The 16,950-nt window shown below is 47.3% G+C and overlaps 2 protein-coding genes across 2 annotated transcripts in view; one reads left to right on the top strand and one right to left on the bottom strand.

Moving 5' to 3' along the window:
• SPIDR (scaffold protein involved in DNA repair) overlaps window positions 1–10,848 on the top strand; it is a 201,391-nt gene extending 190,543 nt beyond the window's left edge. Inside the window, exons 17-20 of the mRNA XM_034064692.1 lie at window positions 4,879–4,972; window positions 6,430–6,544; window positions 7,052–7,105; window positions 10,223–10,848. Coding sequence (XP_033920583.1) covers window positions 4,879–4,972; window positions 6,430–6,544; window positions 7,052–7,105; window positions 10,223–10,354 — 395 coding nt within the window. The 3' untranslated portion in view covers window positions 10,355–10,848. The remainder of the gene's footprint in view (window positions 1–4,878; window positions 4,973–6,429; window positions 6,545–7,051; window positions 7,106–10,222) is intronic.
• A 1,340-nt stretch (window positions 10,849–12,188) lies between these two features.
• On the bottom strand, window positions 12,189–14,011 carry CEBPD (CCAAT enhancer binding protein delta). The gene has a single exon (XM_034069858.1). It carries the CDS (start codon window positions 13,714–13,716, stop codon window positions 12,688–12,690), a length of 1,029 nt encoding a protein of 342 aa, XP_033925749.1. The 5' UTR covers window positions 13,717–14,011; the 3' UTR covers window positions 12,189–12,687.
• Window positions 14,012–16,950: the final 2,939 nt, after the last annotated feature.

Below are 16,950 nucleotides of genomic sequence, written 5' to 3'. Positions count from 1 at the left end.
ACTGCAAAGCTAGTCTGAAACCACACGAAGTTGTTACTAAAAATACTTTCTCTTGTGGTAGAGCCACAGCTTAGCAAGGCCTCTGTGATTAATAAATGAGCACCTTGCAGTGACAAATCTGGAGCTCTGACACTGCATAATGAAAACCAAGCAAAACTAGAGGCACTTCACTCAAAGCCTTGGTTGTTATGTACATCTCACATTGATTTTGTGAGTTACTTTAACAATATTTCTGTCAGTGGGTGTGAAATCCTTTCTTGCCTCTTTTTAACTTCTCCAATAGTTATGCTATTACTAATCACTTCTGTTAATTTTATAACTAGGTATGGGAAATGCCTATATTCTTTTGTCCCATTGACAGTGTACCTAGTAGGATAAATCAAACATTTCTCGATCCTTTCGTTTTCCACCTTTCAAAAGAAAATACACGTTTGTGATCCACTGTGTAAACAAGTACTTACTTTATCTGCGTGGGAGGTGTCATGTTTTCCCTGTTCTGTATTACAGATGGAAGAATGACAAAAGGAGAAATTAATCCTACAAGTTTGTCTTGCTTAATCTGAAGTTTGTCCAGGGTAGCTGTTACCAGTATGTTCCCACACCTTGGTACCAACATAGAATATAACGTTTCTTCTTTAAACCTATGCTAATGCCGTGTACAAATGATAATTCTTGCTTTTATGTGTAAATAAAATCATTTAATAGCATTTAAGATATATATCCACCATTTCAATTAGTGTCTACACCTTTCTACTGAAGAAATGAAACTAATAGCATTAACTCTACTTTATTGGTGGGAGAATATGTATTTGATGGAGTAACCCATAAAGAAAAGTTTATGGTCTCTAAGATGCACCCATTGCCTCTGTCTCTTAACTCAGAGAGATGTTAATTGACTTTCAATGAGAAGCAGTTTCACCTCATTAATTTTCTTTGTTCCTCCTTTCACTTCCTGTAGTTTTGGACACCTATGTATGCTGTACTTGGGCATCCTTTCACCTAACCATTAAAGATGTTACAAAGGCTTTACCCTTTTTTGGAGTAGTGCTCCTTCCTGCTCCTTTGCAGTCATGACTGCTCCTCTTGGCTCCCAGGGATGCAGCAGGCTGAGCCTTCCCTAGAAAAACTTACTTTTAACCAGTGAAAATGGCAGGTAGTCATTCAAGTCCCCATCCTCAGATACAGCTATTGGACACAGTGTCAGAGCCTCCAGGAGTGCCAGGACTGCCATGCTGCCTGCCCAGATTTAGATAGATCAGTCATTTTTGGGAAGGAGTATAAATGGGATAAGTTAGCTTGTAAGAAACACCCCAGCTGGGCTCTGAGCAGCCTGGTACAACTCCATAGTGGACCCAGATCTGAGCAGGTGTTTGGATTGGGTGAACTTCAGAGATTCCTTCCGCATCAAGAAGGGCAATGTTGCAGTCCAGGCAGATACACTGAAATTGTCAGGAATCCTTGTTTCAGGGAAGTCCAACAATATCAACCCTGGGATAGAGTATGTTGGTCTTCAACAGATGATTGAAAACCCGTGGTTGCTTTCTATGGGAACGTTTATACTTCTTTAAAAGATGAGTCTGTGGTTCTCACCTGTGAACACAGGCTTAATAGATTATTTTCTCCTCACTATGCATTGCAGAGTAATGTCTAACCTCTTCTTGCTGTGTAGCAGCAGACAGGATGCCTTCATTTTGACATACTGTTGGTATATGTATATGCAGTTCATACTGCACAGAACTGTTTTTCCTCTTAACTGTGCTTAAGAGGAAATTCTAGTTAGTCCATACCACATGTTATGTGGGAATATTACTTGATTAATGATATTTGCCCAGTATATGACTCACCACCAGTGGTTGAATTTTGACATTGGATATTTTCATATCTAAGCCCTTACTCAGGGGTGTGGGTTTTTGGTTTTTTTTTCAGTTTCCCTCTTAGCAGAGTGAACAAAATGGGGTCAGTCTGCTTACCTGGGTTTCTCTTTTTGATTGAACTTTTCCCCTTCCTGTCCATTAATCAGGGTAACCAAGTGGGGGGAAAAAAAGGAAAAAGAAAAGGAAAAAGTTGAATGTTTCAACTATTGTGCTGAAAAAGTGTTACTTTTATTCCTCAGCCCTCCTTTACATTCCTCATCAGAGACCTGCTTTTCCAGGTGGTGTTCTATTATCAGTCTCTTCTTAATGATGTCAGCCACAACCCATAAAAATGGGCTAGAGGTAAAATTGAATTTTGACTACATGTATTTCCATTTAAAAGAAGAGTCTTGGGAACATACCAAAAGGTTTGTGAATGCCAAGCAAAATTTAGAGTCTTGACAAAGATATGCAGCTGTTCAGCAGCTTAAACTTGAGAAATCCCTTTGCAGGACACACAAGATTACTGTGTGCAAGACAAGCTAGATTATTAGACTTGTTGCTGCTTTGAGTTATTCTGACTTCACTGATCTCTGTTGGTTTACTCAAGGGAACTCGACATTGTTGTCAAAATAAACCACTAGACATAATCTCACCAGTATGATCCTGATTCATTCTCTTCAGATGTACTTATATTACCTGTGCAATGGCATCCTGCAGTTGCACACAGCTGGGGGAAAATGAAAAGGCTTAAAAAGAAACAAATCTGTCAGAAAAGGGGATTTTGTTTTGTTTATAAAATGAATTTTTAATGAAGAAGGAAACATATTCAGCAAACTAATTGATAGCTTTTCCATGAGAAAGAATCAGAATCATGTAGGTTGGAAAAGACCTTTAAGATCATCAAGTCCACCACTAACCCATGTCCCTAAGTGCCACATCTACACACCCTTTAAGTACCTCCTGGGATGGTGACTCAACCACTGCGCTTGTGGGCAGCTTGTTCAATGCTTGACAACCCTGTCTGTGAAGACATTTTTGCTAACATGAAATCTAAACCTCCCCTGGCACAACTTGAGGCTGTTACCTCTTGTCCTATTGCTTGTTACTTGGGAGAAAAGACCAGTAACCACCTCACTCCATCCTCCTTTCAGGTAGTTGTAGAGAGAGATTACGTCTTCCCTGAGCCTCCTTTTACCCCCAGTTCCCTCAGCTGCTCCTCATCACACTTGTGCTCCAGGCTCTTCACCAGCTTTGCTGCCCTTCTCTAAACATGCTTCATCTCTTCAGTATCTCTCTTGTAGTGAGGGGCCCAGAACAGAACACAGTATTTGAGCTGCAGCCTCATCGGTGCCAAGTGCAGGGAGACAATCACTTCCTTGGTCCTGCTGACCACACTATTTCTGATACAGGCTAGAATGCTATTTGCCTTCTTGGCCACCTGAGCACAAGCTGGCTCATGTTCATCTGGCTGTTGACCAACATCTCCAGGTTCTTTTCCATCAGGCAACTTTCCAGCCACTCTTCCCCAAGCCTGTAGCATTGCATGGGGTTGTTGTGACACAAGTGCAGGACCCAGCGCAGAGCCTTGTTGAACCTCTTACAGATCTCTCTGTAAAGCCTTTTAACCCTTAAACAGATTGACAGTCCCACCAACCTTCTGTCTGCAAATACACTGAGAGTATATTCGATTCCCTCATCCGCATTGTTGATAAAGATATTAAACAGAACTGCCTCCACTACTGAGCCTGGGGGAACACCACTTGTGACTGGTCATCAGTTGCATTTAACTCCATTCACTCAATTGAAAGAGAAACATGCCTATGCTGTGGCATAAAGCATCCTATCTTGTGGTAGCAATTACTGGTGGAAACTCCCAGTTATCACAAAACCTGAAGAATCAAAATTGTTCTTGTAACTGTTATGACAGAATTGCTTATTCTGTCAGTGAAATCCACGTTGTTTCATTGCATGCATACAAATCGGGTCATAAATGTTGTATTTGAGAAGTACCTTTCATGATATTCAGACTTGCTGTCCTTTGAATTTGCAAAGAAAATTACAGTTTCATTGTTTATGCGTAGCTCCCTTCTTTTTGTCAGTCCTTGCCCCAAGAGAACCAGGAAAGCAAGGGATTAATACCCTGTCTTGCAGGCCAGACTGTGTAAATGCTCCCTTAGTCTCCAAGGGTTTATTTTATTGCATGTGGTATGAAACTGTGAGATTCTTGCTCAATAGGAGCTGGAATTTTTAGTCTGTACTTCTGTTGTACCAGTGAGGGTTTATTTTAATTTAACTTCATCCTTACAGGTGATCCACTTTGTATGCTTCAAAATATCTGATATATTTTCTCCATAAATAATATTAATAATTTCAGCGTATCGTTACCATAAAATATAATACACTCTTTATTGGCTTCTCGTAAAACTCTGAATGTATTTTGTCCTGCCAAAACTAGCAAGGCCCTTTATATTAGTCAAAAGTATCTTTGGCATTGCCCGCTTAGGCACACACTTGAGTCTGTAAGCCAGATCTGATCTCTGTTAAACCAGTAAAAATGAAGAGTAACTCCACCGTTCATGGAATTTAACCTATATCATTGTTTTTGAAAGGGATTGGGTTTCTCATTGGTTTGTGTTTCCCAAATATCAATATCAAGCCATCTGACCTGATGTTTTTTATAGCTATTTATTGCCAAAGAAACATCAGAGAACCAGAAAGAAAACAAACAAACAGAAACAGATCAGAAAAGCAATAAAGCCCAGACCAAAAGAGCTGAACCTGTTTGGAAAGTTAATTATCAATCATCTGCCTTATGGTACTTTCAGAATGTAACACTCTCTGCAGTACTGCCATCCCTTGTTGGAGGGACAAAGGAGAAAGAGTGAGACTGTTGGAAGAGCTGATGCTTGCTCCGACAAGTCTTAAGCTGAGTGTCAGAAAAGATCAAACCTGCTGTGAAGCCAGGAGTGACTGTGTTTGCTAGCTTAACCCTAGTATTCTGTAAGAATTTCATGTTCTGCAGGTACTGTTGTTGGAGTTAATGAGAGCACTGCTTTCTCCTGGCCTACCTGTGACAGATGTGGCAATGGAAAGTTGGAACAGTGTCCCCAGGACAGGTGAGAGTCAGCGTGCTCCAGAGCACTCCAGGTGTTTTGCAGATGTAGCCATAAGAGCAACAGGTGATGCAATGATTCCTGCAGGCACAGGCTGCACTTTGTTCTTTCCTAGAGCTAAGACGTAGTATTTTTATTGCTGATGAACTGATAAAGCCTGCAAGGTTAGATTAATTTATTGAGAAAGATACAAGTAGATATGAAATGGTTTGAATTTGCAGTTATCACATTTTTTTCAAACTAATCTTAAAGTATTACTCATGAAGATTTCATACCCACTGCATTACAATATTAGTTTTAATGAGCATCCACATAAATGGCAGGTCTGATTTTAAGCTCATTTAAAAGTCGTGTTTTGTGTTTGTCTGCCATAGCTTGTCCCCTGTGTACCACCAGTTCACCTCACTTTGATAATGAACTGTGAGTTTTGCTGTAATTTACGTCAGTGTGAAAGTGTTGTGTTTCAGACCTATTAAATTTATAACCTTTCTAAAAAGGATGTCAGATGGGTCTGGGAGTACAACTGTCCCAGATGTGAAGACTGATCCTACAGGACCTGTTACCACCCAAAATCCTAAACCTGCATCACACTTGCATGCTCTTGGAAAGCCTTCCCTTCAGCTTCATAATCATCTTGCTCTTGCACAGTCTGAGATACCTGACAGGGTAAAAGCATGAGAGGGTTAAAGAGAGTAAAAAGTAAGAAAGGGGACTTCTTTCTACTGGAAAACCCCACAAAAAGCCTAAGGAGAAGTTTGGTGTGTTTGATTCCACTGAAATAGGTAACATTTCCCTAAATATGAAAAGCTTTACCTTTTATGCTTTGTTGCATATAGCCTGTGGGTGGGAAATTAAAAGTTGCCCTATATTATACTATCATGCAAAAAATAAGGATGTATGTTTACATAGTAGTGTAGTTTAACAACAAAGTATCTGTACTGTGAAGGACTTTCTGCTTCGTTTGGAGAACAATGTACCATCAATATTTGTTTAAGAAGTTATTCCAACAAGCACTTAGAGCTGGGCTTTATTTTATGCATATGGCTTAGGCATGTGCTGAAAATGTTGAACGTTTGCTGAACAAGGGCCTAAATCAATAAGTCACTTGGGCCAAATCTATACTACACATTCTCTCTTGCCATAACTTCTAGAAGGTTAGGGGATTAATATTTGCTTAAGCGAGGTAACTATAAATAGCAACCTCCCACCATGTTGCCAAAACATATAAAAGGAAGATCCTTTTGCTAGAAGATTAGGTCTCTCTCCAAGACAGTTACTTAGCTCTGCCAACAGAGAGCCCTATTTGCTGTTACCAACTGCATTTCTACACGGACTTTCCTACCAGCAGTCTACCAGCAATAAGTATTTTAGAGAATAAGCTAGCTGGTTCCTTGTGTGTTTTGATTTACAGCTGATAGCTTTTCCATTTCTGTTTTTCTGTCATCACTGGTGTATTTCAGAGGATCGCTGTATTGCAGCCAGTGCTCTGAAGTTGTCATTTCACCAGTTTTGAAAATGCAGCTGGAAGTCTTCTTGAGTTGTTCATCCCGACCTCAAAGTACAGTAAAAGTGAAGGTATGGCATGAAATGAGCTTTGGTGTATTGAGTATGGTGAGACTGGATACGTAGACCTTAAAGCCACATATGTAGGTACCTTAAGCCACAGTTCTCTAAACAGCTTTGTCGGAAGAAAAATTAAAAGACATAAGAGTATCCCATAATTTAATCTGCTATCAGAAACTTATGTTCCCTTGGACTAAGAACCCAGTTCCCAGCTCTTACTCAAATAATGCAGTCATTGAGTTCACCCTGAGGTTTGCAAACTGGTTTATGGTCCAGCTGAAGGGCTTTGTTGGGTTGGGCCAGTCTCCACAGCCTACAGGAATGTGTATTTTTAGACTCCCATTCTGAACATCTTCTGTGTCACCTCTCCTCTGCTTTCTTGGCCAGAGAAGCAAAACCATTCTATATTAAAATGATAAATCTTTGTTCAGTGTGACTGTTTTAACCTGTGAACAGCATGTATCTGCGTATGTAGGATTTTTTTGTCATGACCAAAACCTGTTCATTTTCTCATTCCAGCTGTTACAAAAGACAATCTCTTCCCTCTTGATGTCCTCTGCCAGTGAGGATGGGGTAGGTATAATGAACGCTGATGAAAGAAATTTAAACTACATCATAACTTACTGTAGAGACAGAGTGCAGGAGACATGAACCAGGTGGAAAGATACTTGAATCATAGAAATGAAAGGGGTTCCTGGAGGTCATTGTCTGACCTAGCACTCACACTGGCCTATTGCCAATGTGTAGGCTGGTCAGTTGTGACTTTGGCTGGAAGGGTCTTGAAAACCTCCAGGGATGGAGTTTCTGCCTTTCCAGGCAGCTTGTTTCAGAACTGCACTAGGACTGGCAAGAGGTTTCTCTAGAAACAATGAATTATTTTTCTCTTGTCCAGGCTGGGATTGGAGCCACCTGGGCCCTTTGGCAATGCCACCTCCCACCTGCTATCACATGACACCCTCCTCTTTACAAGAGGAAGCTGCAAATGGGCTGTGTACACAACTTTAGCTCAGCTGAAGATCTGCAGATACATGCTGCAAGCAGTAGTATGGCCAGACATTCAGTGCTGCAATAGGCAGTGCTGGGCTCTACTCCATTTTCTGACAGCCAAACATACAGTCCAAGCATCCCACCTTTAGGGGCTGGTCTTCCAAACTCTGTATAACAACTACTGTCTAATAGCACAACTGCTGGCAGGTGGAATAGTGGAGAAATTTGCAAAATGCGTGCAAGAAAATGCTCTATAACTGTATGAATGAAACACGCGTAAACCATGGGGGATCCATGGGCTAAAGTGCAGATTATGTAACTGCGAAGTAGTCATTCCTATAATCTGAGATATCAGAAGAACCCTGACATTTGACACAGTGACCCAGATTTATCACAGGTGAGGGAGGCACTGGGTAGGTGCATGGCTGGCATTGGCTGCTGGATGGTCAGCAGCGAAGGAGTGGCACCTTCAGAGGGTGATTAAGTCCAATTAGGATGCTGAGATTCCCCCCTCTCCATTGCATGTGGAAGGGAGCAAAGGGCAGCTCATCATGCTTAATCACCCCAATTAAACATCTTCAGTTAGATGATGCATTGAGGTCATTTTGCTTTCCATCTTACACAGTCTTCTAGCATGCTGCTATTACACGCTCCGTGCTTTTAATGGATTTAATGGCAATATTTAAAGTGGAACATTGCTCTGAAATCATAAATTATTTTTCTTGTGCTGGAGGGTGTGCATTTCATTTAAGCAAAGGTAATTTGAAGAAATTCCAAATTATGAAGAAATTCCCAAAATATGATTGCTCTTTTAATAAGTAGTTAAGTTGTACGGGATGTGTCTGGTTTGGTTACAGACTGACAAAACACAATTGTTTCTTGAGTTATTAGAACTCAACCAACCTCTTTTTCATATTTCAGTTTTTATAATGCCAGTATTTGAACGTTGGCAACTTGGAAACATTTTTTCCCCTAGCTGAAATGCAGGAATAATTTTTTCCCTTTTTTTTCACAAGCATTTCTATCTCTGAGCCACTGCATTTTAAAAAGCAGCACATCTCAACAAAGATGAATCACAAGGAATACCATTTGAGGTGGCATTTTTTTGCCACTGCTGCTAAAGTTTCTAAGGATGTAGCTTTGTAATCACTTCTTTTGGATGGGAGGTTGGGTTTAGCTGTTCCTGGCCCTGGCCATTTGTTCCTTAACTTGTGGCAGCCCATTTGTTATACCAGTATAGCTGTTTGTGCAGCTGTGTGGTGAATTGAACTGCAGAACCAGTCTGGGGTAAAAATAAACTGGGGGGGGGAAGGTATGTTTATACCTTGAACCAGGAAACAGGTATGGGTATCCCATACCTGTACAGATTCACAGCCCACATGAAAGTGGAGGCATGGGCAGAAGTCAGCTTTAGGCAAGTCCCACTGAAGAAAGAAAACACAGAATCATAGAATGGTTTGGATTGGAAGGGCCCTTAAAGATCATCCAGTTCCACCCCCCCTGCCATGGGCAGGAACACCTTCCACCAGGTTGCTCAGAGCTCCATCCAACCTTGAACACTGCCAGGGATGGGGCAGCCACAGCTTCTCTGGGCAACCTGTGCCAGTGTCTCGCCATCCTCATAATGAAGAACTTCTTTCTAATATCTAATTTGAATCTCCCCCCTTTCAGTTTAGAGCCATTCCAGCTTGTCCTGTCACTACAGGCCCTTGTAAAATGTCCATCTCCAGGTTTTTTGTAGGCCCCTTTAGGTACTGGAAGGCTGCTCCTAAGGTCCCCCTAGAGCCTTCTCTTTTCTGGGCTGAGCAAGCCGAATTCTCTCAGCCTGTCCTATAGGAGAGGCATTCCAGTGCCCCAATCTCTTCATGGCTTTTCCCTGGACTCACTCCAACACTGCTCGTGTTGGGGGCCCTAGAGCTGGACACAGTACTACAGATGGGGTGTCATGAGAGTAGAGGGGGAGAACGACCTCCTTCAGCCTGCTGGCCATGCTGCTTTTGATGCAGCCCAGCATAGGATTGGCTTATATGGAGGTAACCTGCAGTCTAAGAAACCCTCTCAAACCGAGCATCAGGTGTCATTGTTACCAGTGCTTCTGTTAACACACTGTCTCCTTTTAGAGGAATCACCCCATCCCTCTCCTCCAGACAGAGTACAGGCTCTACGGATCCTCCTAGGCACTACTCACATGGGTAAACTGCCAGTCAGGTCATTAAACAGCAGGACCATGTAGGTGCTGGTGATGGTACAGCACAAAGTTGGTGTGTAGGGATGCATAAAACGAGTTACAAACTATCTTTTCCTTTAGTGGCTGTTATCTGAGGTAATTGATGCCTAGTTTGTACATGCACATTGCTAGCACGTTTCTGTGAGTGTCAGAAAGCTAGGCAAAGGGAGCACATGTAGGTTATGCTTCAACAAACTTGAGTTCAAACTCACAGTAGCTTTCTTTATTATTATATTTAACCAGCTCATGTCAAAAAGCCTGGGAGGGAGGCAGCACGTGAAACAGGAGATCTAGTTACTGAAAATCTAATGGATTAAATCCTTTCTGTCAGTTCTAATGCACCTCTCTTTCTGAGTACTAAAAAATACTGTCTGTTGGAAGGGGACCGTAACACCCTGCATCTTCCCAGCCGAATGCTGCTTGGAACAGAATGTCCAGGACTGTTTGTTTTAATCAACATGCTTTTATCACTGCAGAGTTATGAGGTGCAGAGCGTGCTGGGAAAGGAGGTGGGGTTATTGAACTGCTACGTCCGCTCCATAACCAGCCACCCCAACTGCATTGCACTGGAGGAAATTGTCCTTCTGGAAGCAGCAGCAAGACACTGAGTTGAACTCTAGTCAGCTATTATAGTATCTGTGGACTTTGTAATATGGTTATCTGTTAACTAGTGCCACAGATAATGTATAAAGCAAGCGAGATAAGTATTCAAATAGTTTATTAAAACTGTGATTTCCAGAGCACATTGTGCGAGTCCTGGAGAAATACCTATACAAAAGAAATCTGTTCAACTTTCTGAACTCTGCTTTTTCGGATCAGTTCAGCATTAAAGAACACAGTTCTTTGGTGTGTTTGCTGTTGATGTGTATAAACCAACTCATGTGGAAGTTTTGAATGGTTGTGAATATTTTTTCTTTCATAATACTGTATTTATGTGTAGAGGGAATATATTTTACTGATATTTTCGAAATAAATACCTTGCTATAGGCAGTGAACATTGGTCTAAGCTGAGTTTTATCAGTGGATTTCAGATGTACTGCTGGCTGCACTAGTTCTGAGTTGTAACATTTGTTATCACCTTGCAATAAATGTTATAAAGATGGAGATTTGAACAAAGCTTATATTTTGAAGTGTCAAGCACATATAAAGTTAATGTTTTACAGCTAATTGGTCTCTGAGCATAGAAGTACCGTGTTATCTGTAGCTTCCCACAGAGCGGGTGTTTCATTATAGTTTCTCTTATGGGTAACAAGCAAACTGTTTTGTAGGCCACATACATATCCTCACCCAGGCTGTACAGAGACAGGGATTACAGATCGGATAAATAATACCCAAATCTTCCTATGTGTGCATTGTTGGAGATGCGAGAGTCTTGTCAGACATTAGATTTTTCCCCCCTTCCCCTTCCCCAGTATTGAAAACCCCCTTACAGGTTAGAGGAGGAAGAATTAATGGTTTTGCACAGGTCCTGTATGTGATCACCGAGCAGAAAAGGACCAGCAAGCCTGTTGCTGCACTGATCATTCCTGCGGCTGTGGCCGATAGTGGAAAGTTTTACATACGTCACGATTGCCCAGCTTTTGAATCCCTCTTTTCCCCCTCTTGTCTGTTTCAGTCTTTTACCTACCTCCCCACAAGGAAAAAGGGGATGTCAACCCGTTCCTGCATAGAGGACACTGCTCTGTCCAAGGCCAGGGTCACCCCTCGGGAGCCAGCAAGGCAGCTCTCTCAGAAAGTGCTGGTTGTGGAGGTGCTGGTCCCACCATGCCGTGCTTGTGCCAGTGCCCTGCAGATGCTGTCACTTTGTGCCTGCACTAATAAAACTCAGACAAGTTGCCTAACCCTTTGTAACAGTCACTCGGTGTTGTTGCCCGCTCTCGCTTTCACTAGCAGGGATCAGTGAAAGTGGCCAGCTCGCAATAGCCCACAGCAGGCTGAAGTGCATGGACCCAACGCTACCTCCCTTGAGCCCACATCTGGTTCAAGCTTAGTGGTAATGTTTAGGAGCATTAGTGGAGGTGCAGCTTTGGAAAAACGCGTCGAGGTTTCTTAGCAGGAATGTCAACCAACAGTGTCCTATGTTCAGGTAGGCTTTTCGTTACTATTAATGCCCTGTTTCCGGAGGTGTCCCGGCGCCAGGGCAGCCCCCTAGCATGCTCTGTGCCATGTGCCACCGCTACTCGGCGCCGACAACTCAGCGCCAGCAGCTGACTCAGCACTTCGGCCCAGCCACGCAGCTCCCGGGACAAACAGACTTTTGTACCCACCACCTGCGAGAGCCTCAGCGGCTCCCGCGGCCACTGCACCTCCCTGCGGCTGCTGGAGAACCAAAGGAGCCCCCCGATTGCCCTCACCGTCCCGCTTCGGCTGCGGGAGCCCCTCCCGAGCGCTTCCCGTCCCCCCCCCCGCTGCCTTCGCCACACAGAGCAAACGAGAGCAGGGTTGTTTTAAAATGCTTTTTGTTCTTTTATTCTTAGAAATGCTGTAAAAATTGATATAAAAGGTCGAGCATGCTCAGTCTTTCTGGGTTTTCATCCTACTGCCTAAAATACATGGGGGGTTGAATCATTTTAACAGATGTACCATAGCTGCATCGGTATGAGTAAAATGTAGAAAAGATGAAAACTACCATTACAAAAATAATTTAAGGGGAGAGAAGAAAATATATATATATATATATTTAGCTTTTTTCCTCTTTTTCTTTCTTTTTGCAAGTTTCGTGGTGCAAGACCCCGGCCCGGCCCCGCGTCGCTCCGACGCTCCGCAAGCGGCCGGCGGCTCTCACCGCGGCTTCACGCCTCCTGCCCCGCACCCGGCCCGGCCCGGGACGCCGCAGCCCGGCCCCGCAGAGGCTCCGCTCGGCCCGGCGCGGCCGCTGAGGTATTTATTTATGATCCACAGTCTCCCGGAGTCCGTCTCTCCGTCCCGCTCCCCGCCCCGGTTACCGGCAGTCGGTGCCCGAGCCGGGCTGCAGGAACGAGGCGCTGGGCAGCTGCTTGAAGAAGTGCCGCAGGCTGGTCAAGTCCCGGGTGAGCTGCTCGATCTTCTTGTGCAGCTTCTCGTTCTCGGCCGAGAGCTCCAGCAGCTTCTGCTGCATCTCCTGGTTGCGACGCTTCGCCTTGTCGCGGCTCTTGCGCACGGCGATGTTGTTGCGCTCCCGGCGCTGCCGGTACTCGGGGCTAAACCTGTCCACGCACTTCTTGCCGCCCCGCTCCTTCCCTCCGGCGGCCGGCGGGGCAGGGACTCCCTGTCCCGGGCCGGGCAGCGGCGCTGCGGGGCCCGGCGAGCGGGTGCTGCAGCTGGACGGGGAGCTGCTGCCCGGCGGCTCGGGCGAGGTGGGCGGCGTGGGCTGCCCGCTCAGGTTCATGGTGGTCTGCGCGCAGGTGGCGATCTGCGACGGCAGCAGCGAGGAGGACAGGTCGCTGTCGCTCCAGTCCGGCTCCTGCTTCAGCGCGCCGCGGGAGGAGGAAGAGGAGGAGGAGGAGGAAGAGGAGGAGGACGAGGAGGCGGTGCGGGGCTCGGCGCCCAGCAGGGTGGTCATGGCAGCGCCGAGGTCCTTGGCGGGGTCGCGGCCGGCGCCGCCGCCCGGCGGCAAGTACTCGCCGTAGTCCCCGCCCCGCTCGGGCTTGTGGTTGCTGTTGAAGAGGTCGGCGAAGAGCTCGTCGTTGCAGAGCTCCAGGTTGGGCACGGCCGACATGGAGTCAATGTAGGAGCTGAAGTCGATGGCGCTCTCGTCCTCATACATGGCCGGGGCGGCGGCGCTCAGCTCCGCCAGGTTGGTGCCGCTGCCCCCCAGGCCGCCCCCTGCCTCCTCGCCGCTCATCCCGCAGCCGCCGCGGCCCCCCGGCTTGCAGGCGGGACCGGGCCCGCCGCCGCAGCCCACCTTGGCGTCGTAGAAGTTGGCAGGCTCCAGGCACCAGCTCTTATAGCATGCCGGGGAGTCCAGGCTGTAGAGAGTCGCGGCGCTCATCGGCCAGCAGGACGCGGCGCCGCACGGTCGCGGCACAGGGGCTCCGGACCGCGGGCACCAACCGCCGCTCCGCGGTGATCGCAGCTCCAGTCTCCGCCACGGGCAGGTGGGGAGCGGGGCGGCTGCTGCTGGTGCTGCTGGTTGTACTGGTGGTGGTGGTACCGGTGCTCCTGCTGCGGTCCCGCCGCCGCCTCGCCTCCCCGCGGGGATCGATCCGGGCTCGGGTCACGCCGCGCTCGGCGATAGGAAGCGGGGATGGGACAAGGCGTCTCTGGACCTGGGAGCGAAACGCCCGCTTCGTCCCTTCTTATACGGCGCCGGCCCCGCCTCCTGCCCCAGTGACGGGGAACCTCGAGTGTTCCCGGCACCCCCGGGGACCGGGGGCGGGAGCGGGTGGGGTGCGCGGCCGCGGAGGCAGGGCTCCCGCCGCGGAGAGCTGCCGCCTCCCGGTGGAGGATGGCCGAGGGCAGGGGGAGACCTCTCCGAGGGGTCAAGGGTGAACTTTTCCTCTCGGGGACCTTTCCTCCGTCGGGCGCCTGCCCCCTCCCCGACCAACCCGTCCCCCCATGCCCCTTACAGCGCTCCCGTCGAGCGTTACTTTACTCTTTTCCTGTCTTACTTCCACACGGGGCAGCGGACAAGGCTCATCTCACCGCTCCCCCCCCACGCTGCACCCACTCCACACACGTTTCCCCAGAGGCGCCTTGGATGAAGCGCTCCGGGAAGGATGCTGCCGGCCCCACGCGTGTCCCTGCGCATCGCCCGAGCGCCCTCCCGAGGCTCCGCTCCTCCCGCTGGAGGAGAGCGCTGGAACACCCCACTCCGGTGACAGGGTGGCTGCTCGGACTTCATCCTGCAGGATGCTCCCGTGGGAAAAGGGGTGTTAAGGCATCTTTAGCTACTTCAGGGTGCCTGGTGAAGTTAAACCTCTTTAAAAACTGATGGTTAGTAATTATAAACCCCCTCCCTTTCATCCGATTAACAACTACCTTTAAACTGGCAAGTATCAGATAAATGGAACTATTTTAAGTTCAAGTGTGTGAAACACCTAAGTTTTCTAGCTACTTAACAGTTTATAACCCCCTGGCATCACCCGCAGGTGCTCCGATGCCTGATTTGCAAACAAAACACATAAAAAACCCTTGGAAAATTCTATTTTAAGATTTATTAATTTTTCCTCAGAAGACCTGTCTAGCTTTGTGACACCAGCAGGACTCCGAGCAACCTGGATGGAGCTTTGAGCAACCTGGTCTAGTGGAGGGCTCCCCTGCCCATGGCAAGGGGTTGGAACTGGATGAACTTGAGTGTCTTTTCCAACCCAAACCATTCCATGTTTCTATGTCCAGTGCAGCCACTGACTTCCCAGCCTAGAGCTCAGATGAAGCATGAAGCTGTGCCGTGCCACTCAGTGGTGGCTCTCTGTGGAGCGTGGGTATGTGCAGGGCCCATGGCATCTCCCTGGGCAGGGCTCCATCCGGCGGTCCCGCAGCTGTTGCAGCAGCGCAGCTGTTTCTCTAAGGGGTATGTATTTTAACAGGAATAGCTGGGACAGAGCTGATCTGCGCTCTCCCTTTGGCTCTGAGCTCCTTGTGGGAAGCCCGTGGGATCTGGGTAAGTGTGCTCTGCCTGCCAGGTGAGGTTTTGCATCTGGCAGGTAAGGCTCCATGTGGAGGGGCTTGGCTTTGTTCTCAGCTCTAGTGCTGCAGTAAACCCCGCAGAGACATAACGTTGTTAAATACTCGATTTGCTTTGCTCATCAGGGGTTTGATCCTGCAGCCTCCTTCCACATCAGCATTCAGCACTGACAGTGATGCAAGAAGTGGAAACAATTTTCCTCTTCCACATCTTCAATAAATAACATTCCCCCAAGCCCAGCTTTGCATGTTGTTTTCTGCCCTTCAGCACTGGGGTATATTCACGTCGCATGACTCTGTGCCACCTGCTCCTGGCCTGGCTGTCTGCAGGGAACATAGTGCTCCTGAACCTTTTTCCTCTGCATGAAGTGTAGGAGGGCGGGTGGGAAAAGCATGGGAAGGTAGCTCAGAAAGGGAAGGCAATCTGACACGCAGGCTCCCTCCCAGCTCTGTGGCAGGGTCTGGTATCACCTCACCTGCTGTAGCCATGCAATGATGGTTTGCCTTGGACAGCGTCTCGTTTTCCTGTTTATGTGGAACCGTGTTGTGCTTCCAGCTCCCTGAAGTCCCTCTCCCCAAAGGGCAGCTGCTCATCAGTGTTGGCGTGCAACTGTGCCAGCCTGGGCAGCCTCCTTTAATGCCCATCATGTGTTACTCCGCAGAGGAGACTCAATTCCCAGCCAGGTCACCTGGCCCCGCTGGGCACCCTGCCGCACGGCAACCAGATTCCCAAAACCCTTCAGTGTATGGCCCCACTGGGCATGGACACCCTGCGTAAGCCTCGGTATCTGCCACCCCTGTCACACCTGAGCCTATCTCTGTGGGTGCAGCTTTGCTTCCAGTGTCTTCAGGACCTGGAGGGGTGTTCGGAGCTCATGGTCAGACCTGTTGATCCCTGCCCTGAAACCAAGCGGTGGGAGCTGTACCCTGGAAGGCTGAAGTTGGTTGTGTTTGTTGCTGGGCTGGAGATGTGTGTTTTCAGGAGCACATTTTGAGGGGCTCCCCACGTGTCACTCAGTGTGTGAGGCCCTGGGGTGGTGTAACACCTGCACCAAGGCACCCAGGAGTGTGTGAGTAGGTGATACTTGTCACTTACCAAAGCGCTGGGCTGAAGACAGGATGGTATCCAGGCTTTGCTGTTCCCTGGGAGGATTTGCCTGGCATTTCAGCACCTGAATCTGTTCCCATCTGCACAAGTAATTTCATGAGCAGAGAAGCAGAGACAAGCCCTTGATTCCCTCACCCATGCTGCTGAGTACTGGACCCACTCAATTCTGGCTTACCTCTGGGATCCTGTGAGCTCACACAGTGTGAGAAACATTCTGAGTGTCTGAATTGCTTTAAAACCTGTTTGGGGTTCCTGCTCCAAGTGAAGTCAAGAGGAGCATTTATACCTGGGCAGAAAGGACAAGAACCCTTTCTGTAGAAAGGACAAAACCTTACATCCCTTGGAGAGCTGGCAGTGAACCCAGGGCAGCCCCAGGACCCTGAGTGAGTCCTTGAGGTACAGGAATGAAATCACATTGTACTTCTGACTAGTTTTCCCTCATAAACAAGGGACAGGCCACTCAGGGAAGGTGAGTAATCAGGGCAACGCTTC

Source organism: Melopsittacus undulatus, chromosome 1 (assembly GCF_012275295.1).
Source record: "Melopsittacus undulatus isolate bMelUnd1 chromosome 1, bMelUnd1.mat.Z, whole genome shotgun sequence".
Taxonomy (NCBI): Eukaryota; Metazoa; Chordata; class Aves; order Psittaciformes; family Psittaculidae; genus Melopsittacus; species Melopsittacus undulatus.
This window is presented reverse-complemented; position numbering and strand designations above follow the sequence as displayed.

Coding starts and splice junctions, on each gene's coding strand:
- CEBPD (XM_034069858.1), bottom strand. CDS start 13,716: ATGAGCGCCGCGACTCTCTACAGCCTGGACTCCCCGGCATGCTATAAG.